The sequence below is a fragment of the Anser brachyrhynchus genome (genome assembly GCF_964034855.1).
Source record: "Anser brachyrhynchus genome assembly, chromosome: 2".
Classification (NCBI taxonomy): domain Eukaryota; kingdom Metazoa; phylum Chordata; class Aves; order Anseriformes; family Anatidae; genus Anser; species Anser brachyrhynchus.
In genome coordinates, this window is record NC_137695.1 from 93541501 (window position 1) to 93553395 (window position 11895).

The window sequence follows — 11895 nt, forward strand, 5'->3', positions numbered from 1 at the left end:
GAAATAGGAAAAAGCAGGATCAGCCCAAATTAGGGTCCCTTGATGTCAGAGCACCTTGTCCTTATACACTGGGTTTCTTTTTGGGGAGGGGGGGAAATTGGTGATAGGAAAGAAGGGGCTAAAACCAAAACTACTTGTCTTCTTTTAACCATACACCCCGTTAAAAAGAGCATTATACCTAACCTGTAAGACTTCTTGCTGGGTGGTACTTTACACAAAAAACCATTAGCTTGTGAAGTACATTAAAGCTACATAAAACACTCATTACAACACTAATGCTGTTAGTTTGAAGACAAGACAAACAAAGTATTCCGGGTTGAAAATTGTGTTTTACTGCTGCTGTTTAACTTGCTTATTCTGGGCTGTAACTGCAAACAGCTCCAGGGCCCCATGAAGTGCAAACACACATGCAAGGCAGTTGCACAGGAGAGATACCAGTGTTAACCTCAGGGAGCATGGAGACTGTAAAAAGAATTAAAAATTACCAAAAATCGCAGACAAAACTAGAGATCATCAGACCCCATCAAATGTAAAAGGTGCACCATTTAAAATGGCAGAACACAAGGCATCAGGCGTGCTCATTTCCAACAGATCCAGAGCTCTCTTGGACACCAGCAATTTATAATGAAAACCCAGAAGATATAAACTCTGGAGATGTACACATAATACTGTTCATTAAAACTGTCTTCTGATTTTCACTATTTTCTCATTCAATTGCTTAAGATTTGATCTTAAATAAGGTGCTAACTTAAGCACACGCACACATTTAAGACCAAAAAAAGCAACATGGAATTCCATAGCTGCACTAAAAAAAAAGAAGCTGCAGCTTTTAAACCCTTCAATCTTATAATAATTAAAAAAAAAAAAAATCCCCACAAGGCTACTGTCTGAAATAATGGACAGAGCATTTCAGCAGATTTATTTTTTTTTAATTAAAGCAGTTAAAGAAAATTCAGCATTTTTTAAATCAGCTTTCTCAAGGTTACTTTGGGATGCTGCCACTATGCTTTACTGATGGTTAAAAGGCGTAAAAATTTGACTTATCAAAACAAAATCCTCCTCATAATTGATTTTATCATTGCAAAGGTTTCTGTTCTCCTACCAAAGAATTTCAAATTTGCCTAAGTTTTCTCACACAAAACATTTCTGGATCTATAAGCCACGCAAACTACCAATACAGGTCGATTTTTCCTTTGGAAAATTAAGCAAATGGGAGGAGGATAAAGGGGCAATAAATAAAAGCAGAATTGTAACTTCACAGTGCAAAACATGAGACTTCCATATATTTCATTAATGTTTGATTAGTTTTCTAATTTTACCTAATTCCAATGTCCTGTAACTTGCCCCAAATACACTTTCGGTAGTAGAAAAGCATGTTTTTCTGGAACATGGTCTCGGTGATATAGAAAAATGATCTGAGCAACTCAACAACATAGGTATCCATCAGCCAGTATAGGAATTTAGCCAAAATTTCTTCACGGAAACAATGTTCAGAAGCAGGAACAAAGTGATTACCTTCAACAAACAATTGAAAGGTCGTTATAGCAAATAACAACTACTTATATTAGTAAAAAACGGAACAAACAAAACACACATACACTCATTTCTTAGCATGAGGTTAATGGAAAGAAAAAAAAAAGCAAGAACAATTCTACAGACACAGCTCTGATTTTTCACTAGTATTAAATAACATGACCCAAACTTCACATATAAAGATGGAAACTAATTAGCAGTGATAAATGGATGCACATAATACAAATACATACCACCAGCAACCCAAAGACTTACTTTCATTGCTTGTGCAAGATCTTTAATGCACAATGACAGGATCATTTTGAAGCGAAGGATAAAATGGAAATAAAGTCTATTAGAATATATATATATGTATTTAATAAATAAGCAAAAGAATGAAAATTCTTAGGTATATTGTAAAAATAATTGAGAGAGTTAAACTGGGCTGAGCTGGAGAAAGAGGTATTTCAGACAACCTATATAAAACATTGCTGCAGTTCAAAAATCAGACTAAGTCTGTCAGCACTCCTAATATTTAGATGGCACAAAAATTATGAGGCTAGAACATTCCTAGCTGCTATCAAATTTAAGCCCACAGGCTTTTTTTGTGATGTCTAAATGCAGGCAGGCCAAGTGTAGAGTAAAACTCTACCCTACAAATTCTGAATTTTTGCAACTTTTCAATAATACTTTTCTAATTAAAAGTAGAATTTAGCATAATGCAACAGGGTAGTTTAAAGAGACTCTGCAGAAACATTAATTAGCTGCACAGCACAAATGTGTTAAAAACAGCCAAATTTGGACACAAGAGAGCTGACAATTAAGACTGAAACTTAACAAATGGAAATAAATTTCCAGTTCTCTACCCTGCTTGATTTTTGTGCTCTTCAGGGCGGAGACACTTTCATGTATATACAGCACCTAAGAAAAGACTGCCATAAAGAGATAAAAAGAGTGTTCACTTCAGTAGAAGCCAGAAAACATCAATGAAGAACACAATGGCTGATTCTTCCACTGAAAAGTCATAACGTGCAGGCCACGAAATACACAAATTAAATCAGCATGTTAAATAGCTGTACTGGAACTACATCACCAGTTTTCTAATATTTTGACAGCAGCTGTCAATTCCCTGAACTGTAGTCATGATTTACAAGAAACCACCACCACCACTTCTTTTGGAGAGAAAAACGCCTGCAACACAGCAAAGCAATTAAACGTGTGTTTAAACTTCAGGCACATGGGAGTAGTTTCAAAAAAATTGAAGTTAAGCTTATGTGTTGCTTTTCCTGGAACCAGACCACTGAGTAAGATGGTATTAATTTTTTCAAAGGTAAGGCATTCCAAGTAACTACAAACCAAATGTATTTGTACAGTAAAAACCCTTTTGAAATATTTAAATCCTCAGCATTTTGAAAAGCGTGTTTTTGAGCCAAAGTTTCTGTGTCTGTGTATTTGCTAGAATTAGCAGTTTTTTATAGACGTGTACCTCCCTGACTTTTGACATCAGGTCTCAAATACCAGACTTTATTTTCCTTCTTCATTACAGAGGACCTGTAGTAATTTCAGAACCCAACTGCACCTTTTTAAAAAGGAATACCATTTTCATCTCTGATTGCTATAGGATCCAAGCATATTGCTAGGCAAGAATTCTGTAAATGTAACAGTTAAGGAAGTGCAATCCACATTTTATAGATGGAGAACGGAATGTAATAAACGTAAAAAAAATAAATTAGAATAACCATGAGATCCCACAGCAATCAACCACAAAACCACAGCTTCAGCCTAGAATTGTCCTAGGACAAAGGCTTCTTCAGGGAAGCAAAATTTACCTTTCATCACCAGAGATGACCGAACAGGAGGGATTCGTACAGAACTCAATGCAATCAGCTGGCACTCCCACCCTCCTTGGAAGGTGGTCAGCCCTGATGACAGCTGCACCACCACCTGCCTAGCTTGAAGCTGTGATCAGTAAGGGTCTCGTGTTCCTAAAGGAGGGCTCTAGAAAGGTAACTGATGGTGGGTGACCACAGGCATTGCATAGGTCCCATACCCGTGTCTTTTTCACAAGGTAGATGTGAGGGGGGAAAAAAAATGCTGTGGGATGATGGCTTACTCCCAGAGAAGAGATACACGTGACTCTACAAGCACCTGGATTTGGTTTTAGTGCTTTCTGATGGCTTATGGTAACCAAAAGGCAAACTGCATTTGCTCCTTCCATGCCTAGGTCACAGTTATTGGTAATTTGGGGAGCAGAAGGCAAGGAGTTTTGCTGAAGGTCCAGGTTCTAAATACTAGTTTCTGTATGAAACTGTCATCCAATTAAATGAAAATAATGAAAACTTACATTCTCAGCACACAGGAGACAGGTCTAAGTATTCCTCCACCACCAGTTAATGGCAAACACTATGAGGTTTGCTCTCTCAGCTCCAGCTATTAGCAATGAACCCAATGACTCTGCACCCAGATTCAATACCCTCCCCTCCGCACCCTAAACCTGGCCAGCCACCTGACCCCCCACCCCTTAATTCTGCAATGTTAAGTACCTTCGGCCAGACGAAGCCACATGCAGTCATTTACTCTCATCTTCCACATCAACACCTGCAACGAAAGCTTAGCGTACTTCCCCATGGAAATGAACGCTTTCACGTTTTTGAAGAACCGGCACTTGTTATGGTTTGAACCCCAAAGCTCAGCGGGGATCACCCGCTCCAGGCACTCCCTCACAAAGACGTACACCTGAAAGTGGCTGCTGTGCTCCTTGAGAAGCTCCCTGAGGACTGAATCAGACACCTCTGCAGGAATCTGCTCCTCACTCCCTGACTCCCCGCACGCAGATGTTGCGAGAGGAGTAGGTAAGCTGCTGGGCACGTCGGTGTGACCAGATTCGCATCTGCTGCTTGTCACACGCTTAGTAGGCTCCTTCCCAAGCTGTTCTGCTTGCTTGTGAGCCTCTGCTTCCCCAGGCAAAGGTGCCTGACTGAGCAGCTTGGCTTTTCTCAAAATGGTTTCAGATACCCGAAGAGGGCAATTTTTTCTCAAGAAAGCTACATAAGGGAACTTTCCATGATTCTTTAAGAGTTTCTGAAACGTTCTTCTCATTCTCCAGAAGCGTTTGGGAAACTTCTTCTTTCTCCATTTTTGCTGTGGCAGACCTTGGTTGCGCTTTTGCCCAAACGGATTTTGGCTTAAGAATATCGTTTCTATTAGCCGTCTTACACCTGCCTGACTACCCTTCAAGCGATTCAATAGGAAGGATTTATGGAAACCTTCTCTCCAATACCTGCGAGAATACAGAAGAAACTTCCTGTCAATGTATATTGCAGATGGCAAAACCTTATTTGGTAACTCCTCTGCCAAATGAGCTACGGGACTTTCCTGCTTTTCGTGTCCTGAAGAACTACTTTCCATCGGTTCGATTGGTATCCAATCCAACCGAGGTATAGGCCTGCGTGTCTCTACTCTCTTTCTACTGGATTCTACTTGCATTTCAATGCTGGGCTTTAAACGTCTGTTACTCTCAACTCCTTGCAGAAAAGAGCTTTTGTCTGCCACAGACTTCTTCCCATGCCGAGAACTGTGAACTAAAGAAGGACGAGACATATCACTGTTACTTCTTTGAGAAATGTATTTTTCTTTAATAAGACTTACAGAATGTGATGCTACACAGCCGGTTCCATACCTCTTGGGAATACTTTGGTTTACATCAGGAGTGGTATTACAAGCCTGTTCCTCTCTCTCTTTCTCTTCTAATCTTGCTCTCTTAGCTGTGACTTCCAGTTGTTCCCTGTCAAGCTTCCTTTTTAAAGACGGTGCTGTAGCTGACAAACATAAATTGGAGCTACTCTGTTTTTCCAGAGCACTGGACCCTAGGCTTTGTACATTATTGCTGGTTTTATTTCTCATGCTGGAAACATTAGCTTCAAGTCTTGGCCTGCATTTCGACTGACGTGACTTTGAAAGATAGTGTCTATGAAACGTTAGCCTTTTCTGCGTATAGTTAAGCAAGCTACTACGTTTATGCTTTGAAAACCGTTGTTTAACAAACGTTGGGGATGAGTCTGTATTTTGTGAAATAAGTTCATAAACTGGTTGCCCACAAACTTGGTAACAGTTACTAGGGGGAACCAGCATAAAGATTGCACAGTGTTCCAATAAATACATCATCACATCATCCCCTATCCTGCTCAGCAGTGTTTCCCAGAGGCCACTGATACGCATGGTTTCTGTTGCAGTATTGGGTAGATAGCTGTATACGTTTGAAAGTGGCATGATTTGGAAGTGAGAACTGTTTTCATCCAGTAAGGAGTATCCATATGTGAGGATATTCTTCTTTCTTTTCCCACACAGTCTCTGCATGACTCTTGAGATGACTTCGCTCTGACTAGATAACTGAAGAAAGAAAGAAGGAAGGTTAGTTTTTAATCAACAACTCTTCTACAAATGACAACGCATGCTTTAAACAGTCAGGCACGCCAAATACATGCAGTCCTAGACTTCAGCATTAAACCTTTGCAATTCACAAGCACTACACCAGCACAAGACTGAAGTCTACCGCAAGGTGTTTACATCCAGCCACCTGAGACGACCGCTTTAAGGAAGTCTTTTTAACGCCTGCCCTTTTGATCCTTTGATCCTGACTTTCATGCCCAGGAAGCACCCGACACTTTTCCTCTCCCCTCTCTCAGCAACCCAGCTTCAGGGCTTTCAGCTCGCTCTGCCCCTAAACCTGCGCTCGCGCAGGCTCTACCACCAGGGTTGAGGCCTCCATTTCCTTTTACGTAAAATAAAGGAGTTTTAACAAAACAACCCAGCTCACAACTTTATACAACACTCCACAACCGGGCACAGACCGCGCCGCCCCGGTCGGCGGCACGGTTCTGCTTATGCCTGCGGTGTCTCCCGGCACTTTTCTCTTCTCCCAACCATTTCTCCTGCCCAAGAACTGGTACGTGAAGCACTCGGGGAGAGGAAAGCGGCCCTTCTCCTTCCTAGCCGCCCCGTGGAGCCACGCTTTGCTCTCCACACCCGACCCCACAGCAGGGGCTCAAAGCCCGGCTCCCCAGCCCCACATCCCCTCGTCCCACCGCAGCCATGTGCCGCCCACCCCTCGCCAGGGGCAGCCCCGGCTCCCCCCAGCACCTCGGGGCGCGGAGGGGAGCTCGGGGGAGCCCCAGCGGTGCCGGCCGCGAGGGGAGCGCCTTTCCCCCGGGCAGCCCCGCGCCTCCACGGGCAGGTCCGGCGCCCTTGTCCCTCCTACCTGCTCGAAGCTGAAGGGCCGGGGGATGTCGCGGGCGCCGTGGGGGACGCACACCACGCACTGGGACACGAAGGTCCGGTAGCAGGGGGCGTCGTCGTCCCGCACCACCTCGGCTTCCTCGGCGCCGCTCTCCCGCAGCCGCCGGACGAAGGTCTCCAGCGGGGCTGCCTGCGCGTAGCAGTCCCGCAGGGCGCCCAGCACGGCACCGAAGGGCTCCGTGCCCGCCATGTTGTGGGGCCGCCGCCGCCGCACGCCGCCGCCACCATCACCGCCATCACCACCAGAACCTGGGGCGGCCGCGGCTCCCCTCCCGCCGCCCCGCCTGCCCTCCTCCATCGCCGCCCCCCTTCGCGCTCCTCCGGACGGAGGGCTACGGCCGGACGCCAGCTTTTTAAAGAAGGCGTAGTGTGGAAAAAAAAATAAAATAAAAAATAAAATAAACGAGAACGCCCTCCCTTCACAAAGGAGCCCCCCGGGCGGCGTGGCGCGCTGCCCCAGCGTGGCCGAGGCGGGGCGGCGGCCGGGGCGGGGTGGGGCGGGCCCCGGAGGGATGGAGGTTGCTGTCCAGCTCCGCAGTGCCTTCCTCCACCACCACCGGCATCGGCTTTCCTTCCTTCCTCCAGCACCGGCCTCCCCTCTGCCAGCACCAGCTGCCGACCCCCAGGCTGAGGGGGGATGCCGAGGGGAGGGAGATATTGTGGGGAGATATTGTGGGGAGATGCTGAGGGAGGATGCTGAGGGAACCGCTGAGGGAAATGCTCTCCTTCAGTGATTTCTCTCCTTCTGTGCCCTACAGGCACATCATCACAGCCTTTCTCTCCCTCAGGAGGCCGAGGGGCAGCGGGACCCCTGGAAGTGATGCGCGCTTTCCAGAGCATCCTAGGGCGCCCTGGAAATGCGCTCTGAGCACTGCGCGAGGCCTCGCATGGCAGGGTGGATGCAGCAGACCGTGGTTGAAGCGGAAGGTTGAGAGGCAGGAAACCAGCCCTGGTTTCGGCACAAACGCGTGTCTGGCACAACGTCTGGCCAGACACTTTGGCTTTGATTTTTCAAGCAGCTAAGCGGCGTCTTTTCGGTGAATAATTCATGCTGTGTGTCTTGGGGATTGCCTGAGCTACAGTTGACACGGGTGTTGAAGATCAAGTTTTTGATTGAGTCTTGCTAGTTTATTAAGGTAGATTTCCTGTGGATGAAATCAGGAGGATTCACATCCAAGGAATCCCTCTTAGGATCTGCTTTTGGTAGAGGGTCTGAAATTAGAGTAATTGTACAAGAGGTTATGATGGGGATGAGCAGAGTAAACCCTAAAAGTAACCAGCTGGCTGGGCCTGGGGCTCTTGTCAAACTCTGGAATGAAGGATCTGAATTGCTCATGGTAGTGTGTAATCTAAAACTTTTCAAAAACTTTTCTTGGTATCAAAACTTTTTTTGGTATCCAAAGGCTTCATGGTGACAAATTGACACAAAATCTTAAAAGGGGTTGCAGTGGAGTTCTGGGGAACTGCAGGTCTCTAAGCCTGATGCTTATTTCATGTAATATAGTAGAAATAACAGAATATATGATTAGTAGATGCTGGGAGAAACGCCAGTTGCCTAGTCAATGTTGGTGCTATTAAAAGGAAGACGTGCCTTAGAATACTCTTGGTGCTCAATGAAGGGTTGAGAAGACATGGAAATTACAGTGATCTGGTTGATATATTTTACCTGAATTTCCAAAAGCCTTTGCAAGGAAATGTTATAAAAGAGGAAAGGAAAGGAAAGGAAAGGAAAGGAAAGGAAAGGAAAGGAAAGGAAAGGAAAGGAAAGGAAAGGAAAGGAAGGAAGGAAAGGAAAGGAAAGGAAAGGAAAGGAAAGGAAAGGAAAGGAAAGGAAAGGAAAGGAAAGGAAAGGAAAGGAAAGGAAAGGAAAGGAAAGGAAAGGAAAGGAAAGGAAAGGAAAGGAAAGGAAAGGAAAAGGAAAGGAAAGGAAAAGGAAAGGAAAGGAAAGGAAAGGAAAGGAAAGGAAAGGGAAAGGAAAGACTAAAAAGGAAGGTGCTGGTATGGATATATTACTGTTTAAAAGGTAAGATACAGAGGTAAGGATAAATGGTGAGTTCTTTCAACTGAAGAAGATCACCACTAGAGTTCCATGTCAGTCAGCACTGTGTAAACTTTTATAAATAATAACCCAGAAATACTGTATGTAAGCAGTAAGCAGTAAGATTTGCTGATGGGATGAAGTTATTTAAAGTAGCAGGAAAACAAGCAGACTAGAGATTTGTAGAAGAACATCACAAAACTGAGTGACTGAGCAATTACATGGCAGATGAAATTAAATGCTGATAAATCAAGTGTGGCTTGGAGGTGAACGCATTTCTAGGTTTGTATGTAAACTGATGGGTTCTGAGCTGGTTAGTACCACTCAGGAGTGAGATCCTGAGATTCCATGAAACTAATCAACATTGCACTCAGCAGCAGTCAAAAAAGCAAATAAAAACCTAAGGAATATTAGGACAACCATTATGCCATTGCATTGGAAGGGAAACAAGCCGCTGGTATGTAAGGAATTCGGGCAGCTATTGCTTGTCATTAGTAGCTTGACATCAGCAGAGTGCAGAGTAAATTTAGTCAAGTCTTGGGCTGCAGTGTGAACTCCCAGTAACCTGAACGTGGTATGTAGTGGTGATTGAGCAGCACTGAGCTGCATTGTGCTGGGGTCGGATGGGGGCAAGGGGGACTGCTGACAGGGGACTGCGCCGGATGAGAGCTGTACCCAGCAAATAAAAGAAACCATTCCACCCTGCAACATAGAACCGCCAATCTGATAGAGCATAGCGTACATGTGCCAACAACTGATGGGACTATAGCTGATGAAGCAAAGATTTTACGGGTATAAAAACCCAGAGGAAGCCTCGAGCGGGGTCCCTACTTGGAGGTACCCAACTTGAGCTGATCTACAGATACTCTTAAATTCTCACTGCTTTAAATAAGAGACGACTTCATGAGAGAATTACGGATGCCTGGGCAGAACTATACTGCTAGGGGAAATAACAGGATCCCCTAACATCATAAATTCATGGCTTGCCAACACCTTGAATGCAGTTGTGCTGTTCTGGCCTCTGTGTCTCACAAGGGATGTACCAGACAATCAAATATGTGGGACAGTCATATATGAGATGACGTGGTAGGGTGGAGCTGGAAAAGGGAGAATTTGGTGGGAAAGGGCAAATTCTGCACCTCTTCTTCTAAAACTAGGAATCTCTTCCAGGGAGGAAAACAGCTCATCTTTTGACATCACTGTGGCAGAGGAGTCCGCTTCTTGGCACCTCTGTGGCCTTCAAGTTTGTGTTATCTCCAGATCAAGGCCTGATGGCAGGGGAAACGGGCTAATAGGGGGTTAACTAATCTTGAAAATAGCAAACTGACCCCTGACTGCCACAGTGGCATCCTCCTCAGCAGCCAGTGGGTTAACACTGGAGAAAGGAAGGGCATGAAGATGAGAAGGACTATCTGTGAGGTCTGGGTAGTTAGGGTGTTCTTGAAGAGGTGAGCATTGGCCCACACCTTTCACTTTGGGGGTCTTCCTTGGGAGGTGCAGCCCCAGGACAAGGAAGCAGTGGGACTATGGTGGCAGTGAAAGATGTCCCCACAGCTGAGAACATGGTGATTGCAGGGGAAGTTACAACTCTTTGGCCCTATGCTCTGGCAGCAGAACATCCATGGTGTCAAAGCTGGTTGACATGCACGTGGCAGATGGTTGTGGTATTGCTGAATTTCTGAGGAGGCCTTTGGGCCATTGTTTATCTTGACCCTTTCTACCAACTGTTGGTAAGTGCCTAAGTAGGTGATGTCTCCTGCTGATGCCTTCCTGGTGACAGTGACTACAGCAGTGTTTGGGGGGGGGAGAAAGGGAGGAGAGGAATACTAATGTGGCCAAACTAACAAGGTCTCTTTTCTCCTATTTCTTTTCATAGGTACCATCCTGCTTTTCTGTGTGTCTACCATTGCTCCAGGGAGAGGATTCAGGAAACAGATGGGGAAAGTGACATGCAAAAGAAGTTATTTTTAGAAGGACGAATAAGGAAAAGAGTAGAATCAGAGTCATGAGCAGAGTGAAGAACAGAATCGTAAGAGTCTCTTTCAGTTAAGGCTGGAAGAGATCTGTGGAGGTGTCTTTGTGCCATATCTAATCAGGTTTTAAGTATCTCAAAGGATGGAGACTCCACAAGCTGTCTGGTCAAACTTCTCCAGTGTTTTACCACCTAAAAAGTAAAAAGATTTTTTTTGTATGTTTAAGTAGAATTTCCTGGGCTCACTACCTCTTTGTCCTGTCCCTGGATACCACTGAGAAGAGTTTGGGCCCATCTTGTTTACATTAGCTATTTGTACACATTGATAATCAGATCTCCCCTGAGCCTTTCCTTCTTGAAGCTAAACAATCCCAGCTACCTCACCATCTCCTCACATGTCGGATGCTCCACTTGCTTAATCATCTTAGTGGCCTGTAGTGGCATGTTCACTAGGCTTGCTCCAGTATACCCATCACCCTTATACTGGGGAACCCAGATCTGAATGAATAATGAAGTCACGGTTCTCCTCAACAATCTTCATCCTTCAAGGCACACTTAATCTTATCCACATCCTGCTTTTTGACAAGCCTCTCAGAAAGGAAGTTACCCTGGGAACAGCAGATTGTAGTGCAGAGATAAAAACAAAATGCCATTTTTACAATCCAACATTGAAGTGAAAGGAAATAAAAAGTAATGTTTAGGTCTAGCTTCAGTAATGACTATCTAAAGACACACGTTTACTGCAAATGTGTATTTATCTCTTTTAAAGACCCCTTTGAAAAGGCTAAAACAAAACTGTTGTGAGAAGTGCCATTAGGAAATGAAAGTAAAATGCCTTTCAAAAAACTTGAAGCTGTAGCAAAAAAAAAAGAAAAGTAAATAATAAAATCAGAATAGTTGCTGATATTCCCAGTCTCACCCTCAGGCTACTGCTTTAGCTAGACCCATACAACCCCATACTGTTAGTCGAGGATGTCCCTCCAGGTTAACCAGCTAATCAGCATCAATATCCATTTTTAGGGCACCCATCATCTTTCATGGCTTTAATTTTACGTGAATGAAGCCTGCTGTGACAGTG

General features: G+C 44.5%; 1 protein-coding gene across 3 annotated transcripts in view; it reads right to left on the minus strand.

Moving 5' to 3' along the window:
• The window catches only part of TERT (telomerase reverse transcriptase), a 31002-nt gene extending 23734 nt beyond the window's left edge, over window positions 1–7268 (minus strand). For 2 of the 3 annotated variants that reach the window (XM_080583035.1, XM_080583034.1), the window contains exons 1-3: window positions 6770–7268; window positions 4056–5901; window positions 1320–1515 (exon numbers count right to left, since the gene is read on the minus strand). In XM_080583035.1, coding sequence (XP_080439161.1) covers window positions 1320–1515; window positions 4056–5901; window positions 6770–7105 — 2378 coding nt within the window. In that variant the 5' untranslated portion in view covers window positions 7106–7268. The remainder of the gene's footprint in view (window positions 1–1319; window positions 1516–4055; window positions 5902–6769) is intronic. The other variant, XM_080583036.1, reaches the window with a different exon arrangement.
• Between the last annotated feature and the right edge of the window lie 4627 nt (window positions 7269–11895).